Source organism: Equus quagga, chromosome 15 (assembly GCF_021613505.1).
Source record: "Equus quagga isolate Etosha38 chromosome 15, UCLA_HA_Equagga_1.0, whole genome shotgun sequence".
In the NCBI taxonomy this organism is placed as follows: Eukaryota; Metazoa; Chordata; class Mammalia; order Perissodactyla; family Equidae; genus Equus; species Equus quagga.
In genome coordinates, this window is record NC_060281.1 from 72,717,416 (window position 1) to 72,738,487 (window position 21,072).

General features: G+C 58.9%; 1 protein-coding gene across 2 annotated transcripts in view; it reads left to right on the forward strand.

The window, feature by feature from the left end:
* Nucleotides 1-259: 259 nt before the first annotated feature.
* The window catches only part of SH2B3 (SH2B adaptor protein 3), a 37,447-nt gene continuing 16,634 nt past the window's right edge, over nucleotides 260-21,072 (forward strand). For both annotated transcript variants that reach the window (XM_046639793.1, XM_046639794.1), the window contains exons 1-2: nucleotides 260-586; nucleotides 10,049-10,798. In XM_046639793.1, coding sequence (XP_046495749.1) covers nucleotides 10,076-10,798 — 723 coding nt within the window. In that variant the 5' untranslated portion in view covers nucleotides 260-586; nucleotides 10,049-10,075. The remainder of the gene's footprint in view (nucleotides 587-10,048; nucleotides 10,799-21,072) is intronic.

The window sequence follows — 21,072 nt, forward strand, 5'->3', positions numbered from 1 at the left end:
TGGCTCGTCCAGGCCCCGCCCCTCCCCAGCGCGCGTTGGAGACCCCAGGACCCGGTCAGCCCCGGAGGCGCAGGGGCGGTGGGCGTGGCAAGACCCTGCCCCGCCCCCAGGACCTGCCCCTCCGGCCCCGGCCGGCTCGCGGAGGTGGGCGTGGCCTCGCGCGGCCTCGCCCCTGGGCCCCGCCCCGCCGGACCGCCCCCCCCCCCCGGGGCTCGGCGAGCGCAGCCGGTTCCTCTTTACATAACGGCGCGGGGCGGCATGGGCTCGGCCGCCGCCTCCGCCCGGCCGCCCGCCCGGACTGTCGCGGCCCGCGGTGGCGACGGCGGCGGCAGCAAAGTTTCCCCGGCGGCGACCCGGGGCGCATCCTCCCGCAACTGTCAAGCGCTGGCGGCGGAAATGATGAGGCGCTGGCCATTTTCCGAGCCCGGGTTTCCTGCCTGAGCCCCGCTCGATAGAGCCGCGAGCCAGGAGCCGGCGCGCGGAGAGAGCGCTCCCGGGCGGGGGCCCACCCGCCCCCTCGGGGTTTCGGGGGGCCGGAGGCGCGCGACGCCATGGGCCGGCCGGGCCCGGACCCCCCGTGTCTCAGGTAAGGCGGCCTCCCCGGCGCTGCCCTCCCCCGGGGCCGGAGGGCTCGGTCCTTCCCGGGTCTGCGCGCTCACCCCCGCCTGAAACGCTGTCCTGCCGCTCACTCAGGTGGGGGCGCTCGGGGGGACCCTTCCCCGGCTCCTGCGACACCCTCCCGGCCGACACCCCACCCACACACGTGCTGGGATGGAGTGGGGAGCCAGGCGGTGGGGGAGGCGCCCGCAGAGGCTGCGGCTCCTACCCCCAGGCCACCCCTTAAAGCGGCCCCGCCTGTAGAGGCAGCATCCCCCTCGACTTGTGTCTGGTGGGAGGGGTCGGGGGGGGGGGTCACCGCTCGGTACCTTGAAAGTGAAAGTAGTGAAACTGAGGCTGCGAGATGGAAGAGCCCTCCGGCGCGGCCCCTCCCTACTGCCCCAGGCCATGTGGCTAAGAGGGAGCCCCCGATTCCAGAAGCCCCTCTCCCCACTTTCTGCATCACCGAGGTGAGCCTGGCCAAGCGGCCCCATGCCACTGAATTTGGGGGTTCCCAGAGGTTAGGGATCCCAGAGCTCAGGTCTCTTTGGCGAGTACCCTCACACCCCTGACCTGGGCCACGGGAAAACCCTCCCACCCAAAACAGGCTGGGGGTGTGTTGGTGCTCTAGGTCAGGGGCCAGCTGGGAGGGTATTTGAGAGGCCCTTAGTGTCTGGTGCAGAAATCCCCTCCGTGCCCTCCCTCTGGCCATGGGGGCTTTTGGGGCGGTGGGGACTGCATTTGAGGAACTGGGGAGGGGTCCTGCCTGCCTGCTTGTCCCGCTTCTTTTTTTTCTTTAGTTTCCTCATTCTCCTGTTTCTCTTCCCCATTCCCGGGCACGATGATGTAGGTGAGGAGGTCATTGCCTGCAGCTGGGGGCCTCCAGGGAGAGGCATGGCCAGGCCTGACTGAGTGGGAGGAAGTGAAATCGGGCTGCGGGTGGGGGCTTTGGAGCAGAGGGCCTGGCAAGGCCGGGTCTGCAGGGCCAAGGTCCAGCTTTGGGGCAGGAGGGGCCTAGATCTGACCTACACCCCCCTTGCCTGGGGCATAAGCATCCCCTGACCCCTGCCAGCTGCCAGGCGCAGCTGGGACAGCCAGCCCATCCTGCCTCCCCATTTACAGCCCAGCCCGGGGCCCCTGCCAGGGCGGTGGGCGCATGGGTCTCCAGGGTTGTGGGCGCGAGTTGTGTCTGGATTTCCCATCACTGACCTGGCTGCCAGAGCGGAAACGGCGCTGGAGGCTCCCCGGGGCCTGCGGGGGCCAGAGACTCAGCCCTGATGGGGGGAGAGCAGGCGAGGCCGCCTGGGCGGCTGGGGTCAGCAGATGAGAGGCCAGGGCCCGTTGGGGAAGTTGGAAGGGTTTTTAATACGGTTTTTCTGAGCCTTTCCCACAACCCCCTCTATGGGAGGGGAAATCCTTCTGAGCCAAAGGGTGAGCATTCCTAGAACTTGGCGAGTCCCCGTGGGCCACGGCGGCAGCCGGCGGTATCCGCTGCTGGGGTCTGAGGACCGTCAGGAGGCTCAGCAGAGGAGGGTCTGGAGACTTCCATTCTCCCTCTGTCTCTTTCCAGCTGAGGTCGCGGGCAAGTGACACTTAACGGACCTCAGTTTCCCGCTATGCGAAATGGGGTAATAACAAGTTCGTGGTAGGGATTTAATAAGTCAGTGTGTGAAAAGCACCTGCTGCCTGGCAGAGAAAGGTCCACGTACAGGTGTGGGGGGTGATTTTATCGTCACCACCGATAGCGTCGTGGTCACTGTCGTGGAATGTCGTTCCTCAGCTTCCCTGGAGCGCCTCCTGCACCTGCAGCTCTCGGGGTCCCGAGTCTGGGAGAGGAATTCTGAAGACCCAGGCAGGAGGAGGTGATGGTGCTTCCTGGCCGTGCGGCCTTGCCTGACCACGCCAGCCTCAGTTTCCTCATCTGTCAAGTGGGTGTGATAATAGTACCTGTGTCGTAAGGTCGTTGGAACCGTAAAGAGTGAAGTCACAGTGTTTAGAACGGCTTGGTCAGGAGGAGTGACGAGGAGCAGTGAGGAGATGGGCATTATCTGGTTCGACACGGATGTCAGCTCTGCTTGTTTCCTTCTGATTTTCCACCCCCACCCCCACCCCTCTGCACCCTGGGCTTGATCTTTCTCCGATAAACAGGACTTCCTAACCCCCGTCAGATCCTCTGGAACCTCTCCAGATACGGCGGTTCAGCCTGTGGGGGCCCGTGGACGTCTGGGTCCAGCTGGGCCACCTCAGGACACCCTCTGCCTCCTGAACGGAGCCTCCCCGAGGGAAGACGGGGTGGGGCTGGGGGCACTCGGAGGGACCTCCCAGTGGCCAGTCCCAGTGCTGCCCACTCCGAGCAGGGAGACGGAGCACATAAAGCTGGGCCTGGCACTCAATTAATAATATATATTATTATTGTTGTTGTTGTTATTACAAGAAGAGGCCTTTCCTGTTAAGCTCTCTCTTTTCCCTGGTAGCAGCATGGGCTTTGGGGCCAAATCTGGGCTCTGTCAGCTTCTAGCTGTGAGGCCTTAGGCAAGTTACCTGATCTCTCTGGGCCTCACTTGGCCAGTAGGGGCCAAGAGTCCCCACTTCCCCAGGGTATATGTCTGTATGTGAGCTCGTATGCAAAGTGCATGGGCCTGGCACAGAGTAGGGACTCGAACTGTGTTGGCTGTAATTGCTATGGCTGTGTGACCCTGGGCTTGTCCCATAACCTCTCTGAGCTATGGTTCTCCTCATCTCACATGGGAGTACTAATGACTACAGGATAGGGTTGTTTTGAGAGGAGGTATGCACGGGGCCTGGCATGCAGTCAGCGCTCAGTAAGTTTGAGCTATGCTATTAATGCCCAAAGGGGGCTGGCACTTAATTGCCAGGTTTCCTGGGAGAACGGTCCCCAGGGCCCGGGTGCCAGCATCCTCAGCTGGGCGGGGCAGGGAGCCACTTCCATCTGGCAGACAGAGAAGCCTGCCGTAGAGTACAGAGGTGCAACCCGAGCGGCTGGTTCCCAGCAGACCCTGTTCCCAGCTCCCACCCTCCCTGAGGAAACTGAGGCGGGCAGGCTGCCCAGGGGAAGTGACTCAGCTGGGGTCACTCGCTGAGTCAGGCCTAATTGGACCCAGGAGCCCTGTGCCCCAGCTCCCTCTCTTGCGGCCCCCCTCCCAGGTCCCTTGGGGACTGGGCAGGTCCAGAGGCCACAGCTGGATACCTGCTCAGTTGGGCCCCGAGGCCTGGGCGCCCTGCGTTCCTCAGTCGGGACTCCAGGGTTCCCCTGGGCGGCTCGTCTTGTGTCCCTCCTCCCAGCAGGGGCAAGGGGCACTTCCCCGGGAGAGCGGGTCCTCCTGGCGTCCCGGCCCCGCCTCGGCCGGAAACCCGGCAGCTGAGCAGATGGCTGGAAGGTTTTTCCTCCCACGCCACCCTGACAGGGGTCGGCGAGGGGGGCCGGGCTGCAGGCTTCCTCGTGAGCCAGGCCCGGAGCCCCTGGGGGCCTGCCCGGATGTGGGCCCCCACCCTGGCTGGCTGGGGGGAGCCTGCCGCTGCCCCTTGTGTCCCCAGGGAGGCCTGGGAGGGAGGAAGTCTGTGCCCTGCTCACCGGGAGCTGACTCACAGGGCGCCTGATGGGGGGCTGGCCTTTCGAGGCGGGGATGGGGGTAGGACGGGACACAAAAGAGGGCCTTTGGCACAGAATCTGCCCTTTGAGAGCTGGCACTCTGGTATCTTCTCACAGGAGGGCCCAGAGAGGGTGATGAGTGTGAGGAGAGATGCACAGGAGCGGGAAGCTTGAGCGCACCCCTCCCGATACTATGAAGCGGCATGGTCAGCGGTGGGGAGGGGGTTGGGGGAGGTCCTCACTTGAAGGAAGAAGTCCCATGCTGAGACAGGCAGGGGGTGGCGTTCAGAGAGTCTTGGCTTTCCCCACTCCTGGCTGGGTCAGTGGCCGGGGTGTCAGGCTGAGGTTGGGGGCAGAGGCAGCTGGAGGACAGTTCCTGTTCTGGCAGCCTGATAAAAGTCCCTGGACACTAGGTGACTTCGAGAGGGTGCGTCAGGGCCCTGCTGGCTCCGCTGGTCCAGAGCAGAACCCACCCCTTGGCCTCCCCAGGGCCCCGGGGCCCTTGCTCCCTGCTTGCCCCAGGCTTCTCCAGTCTGACCAGTGTGAATGGTGTGGAAGGGCAGGGAGCCGCCTGCCAGGCCATGTGTGTTGGCGTCCCCTAGCTCTTTGGGCCTCCCTGGGCATGGGGTCCAGGCTGCTAGAGAAGTTGGTGCTGTGGGTGGGAAAGAGAGAAACGCTCCCTGTGGCCCGGAGTCAACCCAGAGGCCTCCTGGAGGAGGTGTTTCCCTCCGAAGGTGTGAGACTTCCTGCCCAAGTGTCTGTGAGCTGGAGGAGGGCGGGGGCTCCAGACTGGCTCATTTTAACTTCATTCACCACAGTTTAAAATCTCCCCAAGCCTTGGCAGGTGGAATTCCCCCAGGTGGGTAGAGGCCTTCTCTGCACCTGAGCCTGATGATTAAGGGAACCGTATGCTCCCCAGGTTCCCTCGTTACACAGGGTGATGGGGCAGAGTGGGGCTGGGAGCCCCCGTCTCTGGAGCCACGGCTTGGAGTGGGCCCCACAGCTCAGAGCCAGGCTCTTCCCTGACTTGACAGCAGCTCAAGGATCCCCCAGGATGGACAGGCGTGAGCGGGGACAGCAGGCACGGGCTAAGGCTTCATGGCCCTCCTTTGTGACCCTTGGCTGACTCTCCGGTGGACACAGTTGTTCTGAATTCAGGGTCATGAGAGGCAGGATCCCCCGGCCCGGGCCCTCAGATGGGTGTGGGGCGCGCTGCCCTGTGTGTTTGCTATGAGGCCTGGGAGGATGGGCGACACCAGGGTGCCCCAGGACGTGGTCCTGCCGCTCCACATCGTCTCATCCTCGGCCCTCAGCCTGGTATGGGGTCAGGGGAAATCCTAGAGCCCCCCCAGCGGGACCCCTGCCCCAGGAGCCCAGGCTAAGCAGGGGGACAGACCCCCCTGGATTTACAGGCCCTCTGTGTCCCCCTGGCTGCCCAGGCCCCACATGCTCCAGGGGGGACAGAGTGCCCCAAGAACCCCTCCCCACCCCCCAACCTAAGCCTGAGGGCCCCTGGGAGTCCCGGATGATGATGACCGCTTCCTGCCAGCAGCCCTTCGGCCCTGACCCCTGGGCTGGCCGGACCGCATCAATCGCTCTCCTCCCGGCCTGGCCCACAGTAAGTGCTCAGTAAGCGGCTACCCACCGGGCTGTGGCCCAAGGAGGGGACCTCCTTCCCTCGGCCTGGCTGCTCGCCTGGCTAGGCCACCTCCCCAGCCTGGCCTCCCCCGCTAGGGCCACAGTCGAGCGCTCTGCTGGCCATTTCCTGCCAGAACTGCCTCTTCCCTGAGAAGCCCTTTTGTTCGGGCCCCCGTGACACCCCCTGCCCGGCCCGGCCCACGAGGCCAGGCTCCCCTGGAGCTCCTTGTGGCAGGCAGGCCTGACCTTCTCCGGAGCTGGAGGGTCTCTGTTCTAACAATAATAGTAACAAAATAGCAACAGCCACTTGTTTCCCCAGCCCTGTGCTGAGCGCCTCAGAGACATCACTTCTTAGATGCTCCTGGCGCACAGTGAGGGACAGACATCAGCCCATTTTACAGATGGGGATGCTGAGGCTCAGAGAGGGAAGCACCCTCTTCTGCATCACACAGCGAGGAAGTGGCAGAGGTGGGACGTGGACCCAGGTGTGGTTGGTAGTTCCACCATGCACAGGGCGTCCGGGGGGCGGGGGTGTCTCGGTGGGCTTCTCAGAGCCTCACTGCCTTTCCTGTCGGTCTGTGCGGTCAGGAGTGTGACTCCAAGAGCATGGCTGTCAAATGGCAGCCGCCTCAACCCTAGGAGCTCACTAATTCATAAACTGCTATTTCTGGAGCGCCTGCTCTGACCCCTGGGGGGTGAGCCAGAGTCAGATGCCTCTCAGCCCTCCGGGCAGGGGGGTGACCGGGGAGCTGTATTGCTCAGGTTCTCTTGCCAGTGGAGCAGGCCAGGTTCTAATCCTGCTCTGCCCCTCACTGGCCGTGGGACCCTGGGCGAGCCACTCCTCCCGTGCCTCGATTTTCTCCTCTATAAAATGGGTATTACACAAGGCCTCCTCCCTCCAGTGGGGATTAGGTGAGTAAATATGCTATGCACTGTCCAGCACAGAGCAGGGGACCTAGAAAGCCTGAAATACGTCATTTATTATTATTTCTGGTTTTAAATTTTTATTTATCTTTTTAATTGAGATATAATTGACATGGAACGTTCTATTAGTTTCCAGTGTACAACATAATCACTACATTTATAGTGGTGGTCCTTTCTCAACATACACAAGTATCGGATCCGCAGGTTTTAAAGTGTGTACCCTGTGGCTATTTTCCTGACTACCTGGTGGGTCTCGGGCCTGGTTGGAGGAGGGTGCCTCCTGACTCCAGCAGGAGCGGACTGAGACCTTTATATCCCCTCGTCTGGATCCCACTCATTCATTCAACAAACAGTCACTGAGAAGTGAATCCTCCTTGTAGGGTGCATTTGGGCACTGATCAGGCACTTCGGGGGTGCCTTCTGTGTGGGGCTTCCTTAACCACTAGCTGTGGGAGCTCTCCGGGCTCCCGTTGCTCCATCTGTAAAGTGGGAGCAGTCATCGGCCCCGCCCGCTGGGGCTGCCGTGAAGCGTGGGAGCGCTGGCATTCCGCAGAAGCAGTTAGAGAAGCGTGTGCTGTGGAGCAGGCGCTCTTCTCCCGGGAGCTGGCGTGGCCCTGGGGGGAGGGCGCCCTGCGTCACCCGGGCTGTGAGGCAGCATGCTGTGGGCAGCTGTTCGAACGAGGCTCCTGCCAGGGGTTGGCCCTGCAGTTAGACTTGGGGACTCTGCCATGTGCAGTGGACAGGGACAGGTCTTCCAGGCAAAGGGACAGACAGGGACAGAGGGAGGCCCAGGGTGCCCACGAGGTAGGTTGGCCCAGCAAGAGGTGGCTGTTGCTGGCTACTGGCTGCCACGCATCTGCCAGAGGAGCCAGAGGTTGCAAATCCAACTGACCTCTTGCATTCATACATTCATTCATTCAGCAGGCATTTATTGAGCTCTTGCTGCATACTGGGAACTCGATGGGGCAGGGAGCGGCTCCTGGCTCATGGAGCTCACAGTCTGGTGGAGAGAGAGTCGCTAATTAAATAGTCACAGCTATTGAATGATGGCACGTGACCAGCATGCTGAAGGACCAGTTCAGGACTCGGCTCAGCGTGTGAGCTCAGAGAGGGCTCCTCCTGTGTGAGACTGTAAGCCGCTGAGAGCAGGCAGGGCAGAGGGGACTCCCAGTGCAGTCTCCCAGGGGCAGCCGGCACAAGTGGGCACAGATCACATGGGGTCTCATAGGGTGGCAGGAGCTTGGGTCTGAGATCTGAGAGCCCTCTGGTCCCCCAACCTAGAGGACAGTGCCTGCCTCACTCGTGTCAAGGTGTGGGTGTGGTGCCCCATGTGTGCAGGTAAAGCCCTCTCTTTTTAGCTGCAGGGGTGTTTTCTTGGCAGAGTGTGGGGTCAGGGGCACCCGTGGTCCCTCTCCCTTCCCTTCTGCCTGGCACCTTTTATTGGCTACCTACTGTGTGCAAAGTGCCCGCTGTGTGCAGGTGCCAAGGACCAATGGTGTGCAAAAACGTCAGCTGTGTGCGGCGCGCCCTCCCAGCTGGAGCAGCAGCGCCTCCTCGGCGCTGTCTGGGGCGTTCTGCTGCAGTCAGCTCCAGGGTCTCCACCGTGGCCTGGAGATGGCAGGGGCAGCCCTCATGTCCCACAGCTGCCTGCAGGTCTGCCCAGCGTTACAGGGTCGCACAGAGAGAAGGAGCCTGTGGAGTCAGATGTGGCCGAGGGAACCTCAGTCTCCAGGTTCAGCTCTCCACCTTCAGTGCCCTCTCAAGGACTCCTTACAGCCATCCTAGGAGAGGGAGACCATGCTGTCCCCGTTTGACAGATGAGGAAACTGGGCTCAGAGAGGTCCAGCCAGGTGTGAGGCCACACAGCAAGTGTGTGTGTAATGTGTGTGTGTGTGTGTGAGCCCCAGGAGAGCAGGATTTCTGTCTCTCTGGTTCACTACTGCATCCCCAGGGCCTCGCACAGTGGCTGGAGCACAGGAATGTCCTAGTGATGGGGGATGAATCAGCAGTCACGATTCTGTGGTCCTCAGCAGGGGCCCAGGCCCAGCCAGGCTTCCCTGGGAGGAAGGACAGTCCTGATGGTACCTAGCGGCCCGGGATTCAGCACCGTGGACAGCAGAGGTGGGGGGCTTCTGGCCTCTTTCTTCATCGTGCGGTGCCTGGAGAAGGGTCCTGTGTCCTGCGTCCCCCCACCACCCCTGGCGAAGGGATGGGCAGGCAAGGCGCTGTCAGTCCTGACATTCCTCTGTCAGAGCAGGAAGCTCCTGTGCACCCCTTGTGAGTCTTGTTAATTTTTCCTTTTTATTCGTTGTTTTACATTTATTTTTATTGACACCAATAATACTCTCTCATTGTAGCATTTCAATAAGAGGACAGCAGCTAGCCCATATTAGGCTTCTCCTAGGTTCTGAGGCCTTTGCATTTATTCACTCAGTTAATCCTCATGACACTCCCATGAGACAGGTACAGCCACGGGCCCCATTTACAGACAGGGAAATGAAGGCAGAGAAACCGAGTGACTCGCCCACGGTCACACAGCTGGCAGGTGGTGGTGCTGGGATCTGGGCCAGGCTCCAGGCTCTGTTCTGAACCGTGTTTTCTAGAGACAAGTAGTAACAGTCTGGCTTGGTTACTTTTCCCCGCAGCACCCAATTCTGGTTCCTCCCCACAGGTCACCCCTGTTTCTGGAAGGGTCTGCCCCAGCACGGCCCTCCTGCCCGCCACTGTAATACACTCCTGCATACCAACATGCGGGAGTTGGGTTTCTGTGTTGGTGTAAATTGGATCGCAGTGTGTGTTGTTCTGCGCTGTGCCTTTCCCTTGGTGGGATCCTTGGGTATCTCCCCGAGGTGGTGGCAGACGTCTTCCTCATCCTTTCCCACCGTGGCAGAATGCTCCAGCCTGCGCCACAGTTTCTCCCATCAACCTCAGTCTGATGGGTTGAGGTTCCTGGAGCGGGAAATGTCTGGTCAGGGATTGTCCCGCGCATTACTCTCTGCACGTGTGAGCAGGGATTTCTCCAGAGTCCTTAAAAGTGGAATTACAGGGTCTGAAACTGATCCTGCCGAATTGCCCTCCCAAAAGGCTGTGGCCCTTAACGGTAGGGCGAGCCTGCAGGGGACCGCCCATGGCCCCGCGTCCACCAGCGCTGGGTTTGCTGAGAGATTTCCGATTTTTGACGTTGTGTCTGGTGAACGACGCGTCCCGGAGGGGGTCTGGAGTCATCATCTGCTCACCTGCCTGCTCCCTCCCTGTTGCCCACCCCACCGTGTCTTTCAGCCTGGCCGCGCCACCTCGCTCTCCGCCATGAACGGGCCCACCCTGCAGCCCTCCTCGGCCTCGTCCGCGTCCTCCGCCTCGTCGCCCGCGGCGTCCCCGCGGGGCTGGAGCGAGTTCTGCGAGCTGCACGCGGTGGCCGCGGCCCGGGAGCTGGCCCGCCAGTACTGGCTCTTCGCCCGCGAGCACCCGCAGCACGCGCCGCTGCGCGCCGAGCTCGTGTCGCTGCAGTTCACCGACCTCTTCCAGCGCTACTTCTGCCGCGAGGTGCGCGAGGGCCGCGCGCCCGGGCCGCCGGGGCGCGACTACCGGGAGACGGGCCGCGGGCCCCCCGCCAAGGCCGACGCGCCCCGCGCAGAACCGGGCCCGGGCCCCGGCGCGCCCAGCCTGCCCAAGGCCCGCAGCTCGGAGGAGCTGGCCCCGCCGCGGCCGCCCGCGCCCTGCGCCCTCCAGCACCTGCGCCACAGCCTGCGCCACTTCTTCCGCCGCCGCTCGGCCGGGGAGCTGCCAGCCGCCGGGGCCACGGGCGAGGCCGGCGATGCCCCCGCCAGGCCCGGCCTGGCCAGGAAGCTCCTGCCCTGGAGCCTGGCTCGGGAGCCGCCGCCCGAGGCCCTCAAGGAGGCGGCGCTGCGCTACAGCCTGGCCGACGAGGCCTCCATGGACAGCGGGGCGCGCTGGCAGCGTGGGCGGCTGACCCTGCGGCGCGCCCCCGACGGCGCGGACCGCGTGCTGGAGCTCTTCGACCCGCCCAAGGTAAGCACGGCTGCGCAGGCTGCGCACTGCGTGAGCAGTACCCAGAGCGCGCACATGGGCAGGACGGTGACAGGTTTCCAGCAGGAGCCCGCAAAGCGCCCAGAGGAAATCACGCCTTGTGAAAAGTGAACTTTTTCTTTTAGAATAATTTTGGGTTACAGAAAAGTTGCAAAGAGAGTGGAGTTCCCTTGTACACCGCACCCAGCTTTGCCTAGTGTAACCGTTCCCTTACTGCCCACACGTCTTCACTAAGGAGCCGACCGTGGTGCATTGCTAGTAACTAGACAGTTTCTTTGGATTCTGCTAGTTTTTTCCTCATGTCCCTTTTCTGTTCCAGGGCACCATATTAGATTTAGTTGTCAGGCCTCCTGAGGCGCCTCTTGGCTGTGACAGTTTCTCAGACTTTCCTCATTTTTGATGACCTTGACAGTTTTGAGGAGTGGGGTCAGGATGTTGTAAAATGTCCAGGGACACCATACGTGGGTGTCATGTAGGCTGGTGGCAGGTTGGTCCAGGGTCCTTGAAAACCTTGACCCAGACCGATCATGACAAATAGGAGGTTTTCTCTAGGGGTTTCAAAACCATCATGGAGTTCCTTTGCGCCTCCCGAGCTTTGTGGATGTCTTATTTTCTTTCAAGTTTAAAAAATGTTGTCTTTTTCATTTGCAACCAACTGAATTCCAGCTGTGCAGTTAAGGCCGAAGGGTCCCTGGGTTTCACACACCTGACGAACTCCATCTTTGATGGGTGCATCAGGTTGGTGGAACCATGTGTCTGTCATATAATTCCTTTCTCTTTGTGGTCCTACTATGTGCTAGGTAGAGAGTGAGCAAAGCAGACGTGATCCCAGCCCTGGGGGCTCATAGTCTGGGTGGAGGAGACCAACAGTTACTCATTCATTCAACAGGTGTTTATTGAGCACCTACTATATACAGATGCAGGCTAGGTGCTGGGGGAACTGGCATCTCTATGGGGGCTAGAGAAAGGATAAACCTACCAACAAACGTGGAATTACCAATGGCATTTTGTGTTCCGAAGGAAAGCAGGGGGCCTCTGGGTGGATAACCGAGGGGCCCTAATTTGGTGGTGGATGGGGTGTTGTCAGAGCATCCCCTCGTGTGAAGTGACCATCTCTGTCAACTTCATCGGGAGTCACATGCACACGCTGCAGTGTGTGAAGGCATCTGAAGCTCCGTGAGTGCTCCCGTGTTTGTGGACACCCAGCTGACCCGGCACCCCGGGACCCCCTCACGCCTCTCCACAGCAGCAACCCCCCATACCAACTCCCACCCCCACAGGTTAAGTTTCTCTGTCCTTGAACTTCACATAAATCGGAGCACACAGTGTATGGCCTCTCCTGTCTGGCTCCTTTCAGCCAGTGTAATGTCTCAGAGATGCATCCACGCTCTCCTGTGCATCAGCAGTTTCTTTGTATCACTGAATTGTAGTCCCCTGTATGGATGTACCACAGTTAGTTTATCCATTCCCCTGTTGATGGCTATTTGGGTTGTTTCCACTTTGGGACTTTTATGAATAATGCTGTTATGAAATCTGCATATAGGTCTTTGCAGGGACAGATGCTTCCGAGGTTGATTCCTAGAAGTGGGCTTCCTAGGTCAAACAGTAAGCGTGTCTAATTTTATAAGAAACTTCTAAACTTTGCCCAAAGTGGCTGCATGATTCTGTATCCCTGCCAGCAGGGAGAGTCTTCACAACAGCCCTGCTAGTGGGTGTGTGCTGGTGTCTCAGTGCGGCTGTAATTTGTATTCTCTGATGACTCACAGGGTTAAGCATCTGTTCATCTATTTATCGGTCATTGGAATTGACTTTTTGGGGGGGGGGGCACTGAGGAAGACTGGCCCTGAGCCAACATCCATGCCTGTCTTCCTCTACTTTATATGTGGGATGTCTGCCACAGCATGGCTTGCCAAGAGGTGCCATGTCTGAACTCAGGATCTGAACTGGCAAACCCTGGGCCACCGAAGCAGAACGTATGAACTTAACTGCTGCGCCACCGGGCCGGCCCCTGGAATTGACTCTTGTGAAGCACTTGTCACTTCTATCGAGCTGTCTGTCCTTTTCTTACTGATTTGTGTTTATATTTACTGGACACACACTCTTTGTAAAGGAAATGTCATCTCTTGATCTGTGGCTTGTTCTTTTACTCCTTTAATGGAATATTTTTAGGAAGAGAAGTGTTTAATTTTACTGAAGTCCAGTTTATCACTTGCTTTCCTTTATGGCTAGTGCTTTTTGTGTCCTGTTTAAGAAATCTTTGGGGCCAGCCCTGTGGCTGAGTGGTTAAGTTTGCGCGCTCCACTTTGGCAGCCCAGGGTTTTGCCAGTTTGGATCCTGGGCGTGGACATGGCACCACTTGTCAGGCCACGCTAAGGCAGCATCGCACGTGCCACAACTAGAAGGACCCACAACTGAAATATATACAGCTATGTACTAGGGGGCTTTGGAGAGAAGCAGCAGAAAGAAAAAAAAAAAAAGACATCTTTGCCCCCTGGATCGCGAAGGCCCTTCCTGCCTGTCTTCTGGCAGCTGCATTGTTTGGGCCTTCACGTTTTGGACCAAGATCCGTCCCCAGTTAGTTCTTGTGTATGGTGTGAGGTCGGGGGTGGCGTGGGGTCCGGGGTGGCATGGGGTTGGGGTCGCGATTCTCCCGGTGGTTCCAGCACTGTCTGCTCGTGTGGCTCTCCTTTCCTAGGGTCGCAGTGCTGCTTTCGTCCTCAGTCCAGCATCCCTCTGCGTGCTTCTGGACTCTCTCCTGTTCCACTGGCCTATGTGTCTGTCTTTATGCTGACACCTCACTCTCTCAATCGCCAAGTTTCACAGTGAGTCTTGAGGAGGTGACTTTTGAACTGAGATCTTACTCCTGAGTCAAGACTCTGGGCGTTCCAGGCAGAGGGAACAGCATGGGCAAAGGCCCTGGGATGGGCAGCTGCTTCACATGTTTTGAAGAAAGAATAACAGAAGAGGCCAGTGTGGTGGGAGCACAGGGGAGATGGGGAACAGGGGAGTGTGGCGGGCAGAGGGTCCTTGAGGAGCCAGCATTTTATTGTGAACACCACGTGAAGCTGTCGGAAAAACACCGTGTTCTCATCATTTAAAACAAGTCTCGAGGGTCTGACAGCACAGAAGGCAGATAGTGCCCCAGCACATGGTCTCATCTGGGGAGGGTGTGGGTCCCTGTCAAACTCACTTTACAAAACAACTTAGCTGCTTAAAATAAACCATCTTGGGAAACCTGGTGTTAGGAGTCAGATGGGCCCAAATTTGAACAGTGAATTCGCCTCTTTCCCAGCTCTGGGGCCTTGGGCAAGTGGTGTCACCTCTCTGAGCCTCAGTTTCCTCTTCTGTGCAATGGGGCTGTGCATGGGTCTCGCCCCGTGGGGCTGCGGTGTTTGCTGGGGGAGCACATCGGCTGAGTGCCTGGCACAGGGACGTGGCCAGCCCTCCTTGTTCTTGTCGCGGTTGTTCTGGGAATGACCTGGGTGGAGAACACAGATGCACTTCCAGGCCTGGCTGGGAAGCACATCAAGGCCCCTGTTCTTCTCCGGCCCTGACTGGGGGCCCCGGGCAGAGGCCTCAGGGCTCAGAGTGGTGTTCACTAGTCCAGGCTGCCTGGGGCTCTGCCGTTGGCTTGGGGTGGCTGTGTGACCCCAGGTGTCGCCCACAACCTGAGCAGCCCTGGTGGGGCCTGTCCCAGCCCCTCCACAATGTGTCTCGCCTGACAGGTTCCCGTGGGTTCAGAACCATCCAGGGCCGTTCCTGGATGTTTCCGGGAATGTTTCCCACTGTCCAGTCTCGGGGCCGAGGACACTCAGACTGTAAGCCTCATGCGCCTGCCAGGTGGGCACCCCCAGCCTCTGACCTGAGTTGTCTAGGGGATGCTCACTTTGGGATGGCTCCCGTGACTCCCCCGCTTCAACCAGAAGGACAGGACGGTCTGACGGCCGGTGGGTGGCGAGGGGCTTGAGCTCTGGATTTGCACCTGAGCTGTCACCTGAAGGGTCCGCAGCGCTGGCCCGAGAGTCCCTTGCTGCCCAGAGTGGGAGGAGTCTTGGAAGACAAGAACTGAGACAGGGTAGCTGCCCAGGGACATCACCCAGGCCTCCGCCAGGCAAATGCCATCCAGAATCTGTGGCCAGGGGCCGGGGGCTTGTGGCTCAGCCTCGCCTGGAGCAGGCTTCCAGCTCAGCCTCTGACCTGCAGTGTGGGCCTGAGCTGGTCACTTCCCCACTTGGAACCTCAGCCTACTCATCTGTGAAGTAGGGGCGATGGCAGCAGCCACTCAAGGGACCTTGTGAGGGCTGTGTGGGAGGGAGCTCCTTGTTACCGGGGGTATCCAAACGGAGGCCACAGCCAGGCTGCTGCGGGGGGGCTGGAAGGCAGCTGCCGGAGACATCTGTGGCTATTTCCCAAGGTCCGACGCTGGGTAGAGAAGTCGTGGTTTTCTCTGGTTTCAGTGGCATCCCTGTAGGTGGGCAGGAGGTGAGGCGACCCTCCCTTCCACCGTGCACTGGCCCTCAGGGAGGCTGGGCATTGCCACCAAAGGCCCTGTGGCAGGAGGTGACGTCTGAGATGAGAGAAGGTGCTGAAAGATCTGGGTGAAGGAATCCTTGGCTGAGGAAATGACACGCGCGAAGGCCCTGGGGTGGGTGCAAGCCAGGAGACTTTGAGGCACGAGCAGGTGGCCTGGACCTGGAGTGGAGGGAGCAAGGAGGGTGAGCCTGGGAAGGTGGTGGGGCTGGGTTCGGTGGTGCCTGGGGTCCACGGTGAGGACTTCAGGTTCCACACTGAAAGCAGTGGGAGCACTGGGAGGATTTAGGCCCAGACAGGCTGAGGTGCTTGCCAACACCACCCACAGTGGGAGCCTCTGGAGGAAGCCTCTGGGGCTGCCTGTGGTCTGGCGTCAGGCTGGCAGTGCAGCATGGGGCATGATTCTTCCCCTGGAAGACCTTCTATCACCACATCCACTGGTCCTGTGGCACCTCCCCCCTCAGGCATCTCTGAGCCTGGGGCTGGGCTCGGAGTGGGCAGCACTATGTCCACCACCTTGAATGGGCACCTACTGTGGCCAGGCACTGCCCTAGACGCTGGACGAGTCCTTCCCATGAAGTTGAGTTCACTGGCCCATCTGACAGATGAGGAAACCGAGGCTGGCAGAAGCAGAGGAACTCCCTCAGGGTCACACAGCGAGGGAAATCTGAACCCCTGAGCCCATGGGGCCGCTACTGCCCAGCCGCAGCCACACTGTTGAACCAGCTCCCTCCAGCCGGGCCAGGCCCGAGACGTGCCATCCCACTCAGCAGTTAAAAGAAAAACAAGAAAGTCGATTGGTTGCCAATATTTAAAAACATAAAATGGAGAGACTTCACAAAAGAATCCAGATTTCTGTTTCTCTTAGAAAATCAGTGGGTCTGGCAGTGCTGGGCAGCATTCCTGGGAGTGGCGCCTGGCCGGGCCCTGCCGGAACTCTGCAGCAGGGGCCTGCCCTGGGGTGGTGGGGGTCCCGGTGGGGGAGAAATTGCAGAAGCAGCTGCTGGGCCAGGGGTGGCTGGTCGGAGCAAGGCCTTCCTGGGAAGCTGGGACTCCATTTTCAAATGGAGCATAACCAGGCTGGCCAAGGCCTTGGGCCAGCCCTTTGCTCTTTTCGGCCTCAGTTTCCCCATATGTCCAGGCCTGGGTTAGCTGGAATGTTCTCAGAGCCCTGCCAGCCCTGCGGGGTCTGGGGGCTGAGCTTCAGTTCCTCTCATCTGTACAGAGAGGGAGATAACGGAGTTCTAGCTACTGTTGAAAAATAACTCTTGAGCCAACATTTATTTGGCACTTGTTGTATGCCAGACACTTGGCTGGCCTGGCTGCATTTAATCCTCCAGCAGCCCTCTGATGGAGCTGCTGTGTTACTGCTATTTCACAGATGGGGAAACTGAGGCCAGGAGAGGGTAGGCGACTTGCCCAGGGTTGCACAGCTCTTGAGTGGCCGAGATGGGACTGGAGCCTGTGCCAAAGTCTGCAGGAGGATTTGCTGTCACCCTTGGTGGGGTGGGGGGTTAACCGGCAGCTGTCTGGGCGGAAGCATCTGTCTGGGGCACCAGGAAAGGCTCCCTGTGGCCATCTTGTCCAGTGCAACCATTTCACAGATGGGGACACCGGGGCCTGAGCGCCCACTCAGCCAGTGTGCCCTGCCCTTGGCCTCTGCTGCCCAGCCTGGAGAAGAGCAAGGGGAGGGGTGGGAGGATACCTCAGGGGACAGCATACAGCCCTGAGCCCCCTACCTGTACCACAGTCCTCCGATATCCCCAGGAGGAAGGGCCTGCTTGGGACTGGCTGGGCCTGCTGGTCCTAGGGGTGGCTGTGGGCTGGGCCTGCGGGGCAGTGTGCTTCAGAGCCTTCCTACTCGGCTCCTTCTGAGCTGGGTGTCCTTGGGCAAGTGACTTGGCCTTGCTGGGCCTCAGTTCCCTCATCTGGAAAATGGGGATGGTCCCCAGCCTGCCTGTGGGGCAGTGGCCATGCTGGGGAGGCACAGATCTGGGGGGTGCCGACTGGGTGGGTGGGGGCAGCCTGGCCGTGCATCCAGCAGCTGACACTCTGGGGTGCCTGGAGCGAGCCCCGGCCGCCTTCAGGGCAGAGCCTGAGGACCGTGGGTGCAGCGGCCTGGGCAGGTGGCCCGGTGGCGGGAGTCCATGGCCGGAAAGCCTGGGGCCCGGTGGGCTCCTCTCCAGGGCCCAGGTGGTACTGTCATGGTGCCGGCTTCACAGCTGAGGAAACTGAGGCCTGGGGTTGGGGCTGCATGGAGTGTGGGAAGGAGGAAGCCGACAGAGGCCGGCGGTCTCCTCCCCTCCTGGAGGCAGGAGCGGGCACCGGGGCTGGGCAGGAAGCGGTGGGCGGCGCAGCCCTCTGGCCTGTGGACCAGCTGGAGCCCTGCCTCTGCCGCTGCGCCGTGCCCTCGGGGCCTCGCTTCCTCGGAGGAGCAGCTGGGTGATGCCCCTTCCCGGGTGCCCAGAGCTGGCCCAGCATGCTGGGCCCCCACGAAGCTTAGCTGCTGCAGTCATTGTTATTTTCATAGTTGTTTTCAACGTGACAGGCACCGCATTTGACACATCTTAAGGAGTCACCACAAACCCTGGTGGTGGGGACAGTGATGAAGCCATCTCACCGATGAGGAAACCGAGGCACAGAGAGGTAGAGAGACTTACCCAAGGCTACACAGCTGGGAGGTGGAACAGCCAGGGCCAGGAGTTTGTGTTAAGGCCCCAAGACAGGTGGGGAAACCACCCACCTCCACCTGCAGCCCAGTGGATCTTTGAGGGCCACACAGAGCCCCGACGTCCCAGTGGGGAGATAGACAGGATCGTTCAGGCTGGTGGCTCCCAAGTCCCACCCTCTCCGGAAGGAGCACAGGGTTCTGCCCTGGGCTGCTCTGTGACCCAGGTGGGCCCCGGCCCCTCTCTGAGCTATGAAATGGGCAACAAGCAGCTTGAAGGGGCCTTCCAGGACTGGTGGGGGAAGGCAGGGGGGTGGGCAGGACTCCCGTGGGCCCCCGACCACATGCAGCGCCCCGCGTGCCCCTTCCTGGGGTTCCGTGTAAGATCACTTTTGAAAAGTGCTCTGCCGCTTAGGAGAAAGCCCCGACCGCGCTGGAACCGCGGGCAGATGCTATCGGCGCTTCCTCCAAGCTCCAGTTCTCTGAACCCACCACTAGAAGTGGCCCTGGATCCAGTGGTGGGAGGGCAGCACTCGGCACCCATGCACCAGCCCCTCCCGCGCCTCCAGCCCCCCGGGCCTGTTTGCTGTCGCTGGCCTCTTGGAAGCTGGTCTTCTATTTTTGCTTGTTTGGGGGACTAGTGTCGGGACAAGACCATCACTGTAGAGTCTGGCCTGTGAGCTTGGTGGTTGGTGGCTGGGGAGAAGGGCAGATGGAAAGGTTTGGGTTCAGATCTTGGCTCTCGTTGTCCTTGTTATGTGGCTTTGGGCCGAGAACTTGGCCTCTCTGAGCCTCAGTTTCCCATTCTGGAAAATGGACTGTCAGTACTCGCCTTGCTGGGTGACTGAGTCAAAAACAGGCTCAGGGAGGGCCTGGCCTGTGTCTCCACCTTGAGAGGTGAAGAAGGGGCTTCCTGCATAGGAAGTCACCAGATCCCAGAGGTGGGTCCCCAGACGCCCTCCCTGGGGTGGGCAGCAACCTAGCCGGCCCTCCCAGTCACTGACCTGGGCACCAGCTGACAGCCGGCAGGCTAGGCAAGCCGCTGCTGGAAATCCCCCACCCACTTCTTCGTGAATGGAAAAGGAAACCAAAATGCTCGTGCAGAGATCTCTGCCCTCTGAGCGGCTGGCCCTCACTGGTGGGGGAGCTTCCTCCCTCAAGGCAGGAGGGGCCACCTCAGCTTCCTTTTTGAGGCCCCACACCCCTTTTTCCTATCTCCCCTCTGGGCTGGGGAGGAGGCCACTGTTTTCTTCAGGCTGTGGACCCCACTGACTGCTCAGCCTCTGGAACCAGTGGGTGACAGCATACATGGGGGGTGACTGCAGCCACCTGGCCTCTGGATCCCCCCCCCTACTTGCAGCCAATGCCTAGATCCTCCCATTATGGGCCTGACTTGAATCCCAACCGTGGTCGAGGTGGGGGTGTTTGAAGTCCCCAGTGGTGGCAGAGAGAGAAACTTCTCTCCAGGGAACCATCTGGAATGGGGGGCCCTGCTTTGTCTCATCTCAAACCTTTGTGTAATCTAGGAAACCGTAACTTCCCGAGGGCCTCCACATTTGAGTTCCTAATAGTTTTGGTTTTGTTTTTTCAATTAATGAAGGTCATGGCAGGAATTACAGAACGGTAACTGAGAAAGCGCCCCCAGCCCATTACCCAGAGAGAAGCAGCTTTTCCAGTGGGCAGTGCCTGCGTGACCTTCTTTCTTGTATTTCTGGGTCTGACTCCCCTTCGGCTGGCCTCAGCCTCCCCGCAGCTGTCAGCTCCTGAGCCATCTGGGTGCCAGGCAGGCTGCAAGTACAGGTGGGAACTTTCGGACAAAACCCCAGCCCTGTGGGACTGACATTCGTCATACTGTTTTGTAACCTGCTTTTTTTCACTTAACGTGTCTTGAACATTTTTCTGTTTTCATAAATATTTTTCTAGAATGTTTTTGTTTAAAACTGGCTGCACAGTTTTCATGTGCACAGATAGGCCATCATATATTTGTATATTATTATCTAAACCCCTATTTCATTTCTAACTTTCTTGCTTGAATAGATAACCTTATGACGAACATCTTGTACACATCTTGGTGCCCATCTCTGATGATTTCCTCAGCTGAATTCCTAGAAGGGGAAGTGCCGGGTCAAAGGCTGTATGAGTGCATCTAACACTTTCTCTCTCTCAAAGCTTGAGCGAGATATAATTTACATGTTGTAAAATCAACTTGTTTAAACTGTACAGTGGTTTTTAGTATATTTACAGAGTTGTGCAACTATCATTGTGATCTAATTTTAGAACATTTTCATCAGCTTAGAGAGACCTTGTACCCAAAGCAGTCACGCCCACTCCTCCCCTCCCCTGGCCCCAGGCAGCCACTCATCTGCTTTCTCTCTCTATGGATTTGCCTATTCTCTTCTTTTCACATAAATGGAATAGACCATATGTGGTCTTTTGTGACTGTCTTCTTTCCCTTAGCATAATGTTTCCAAGGTTCATCCATGTTGTAGCATGTGCCAGTATTTTGTTCCTTTTTATTGCCAAATAATATTCCATTGTATGCCTAGACCACATTTTGTCTGTCCGTTCATCAGTGGATGGGCATTAGGTGGTTTCCACTTTTTGGCTGTTATGAATAGTGCTGTGGTGAACACTCGTGTGTGGACAGATGTTTTCATTTTTCTTGTATCTAGGAGTGGAATTGCTGGGTCATGTGGTAACTTTAACATTTTGAGGAACTGCCAAACTGTATTTCAAAACGATTGCACCATCTTACATTCCCACTGGCAAGGTCTGAGGGTTCCAGTTTCTCCACCTCCTCATACTTGTTGTTATCTGTCTTTTTGATTGTAGCCATCCTAGCAGGTGTGAAGGGATCGCACATGGTTTTGATCCGTATTTCCCTAACAGTAATGATGTTGAGCATCTTTTCATGTGCTTACTAGCCATTTCTAAGGCCTCTGATATAGCCTTTTCAAATAGCCCTTCCAGAAAGCTTACTCCCACTTATCTTCTCATCACCAGTGGTGCCAGCCTTGGATATTGTTTTAAAAACCTTTGCCAACTTCTAGGTGAAATG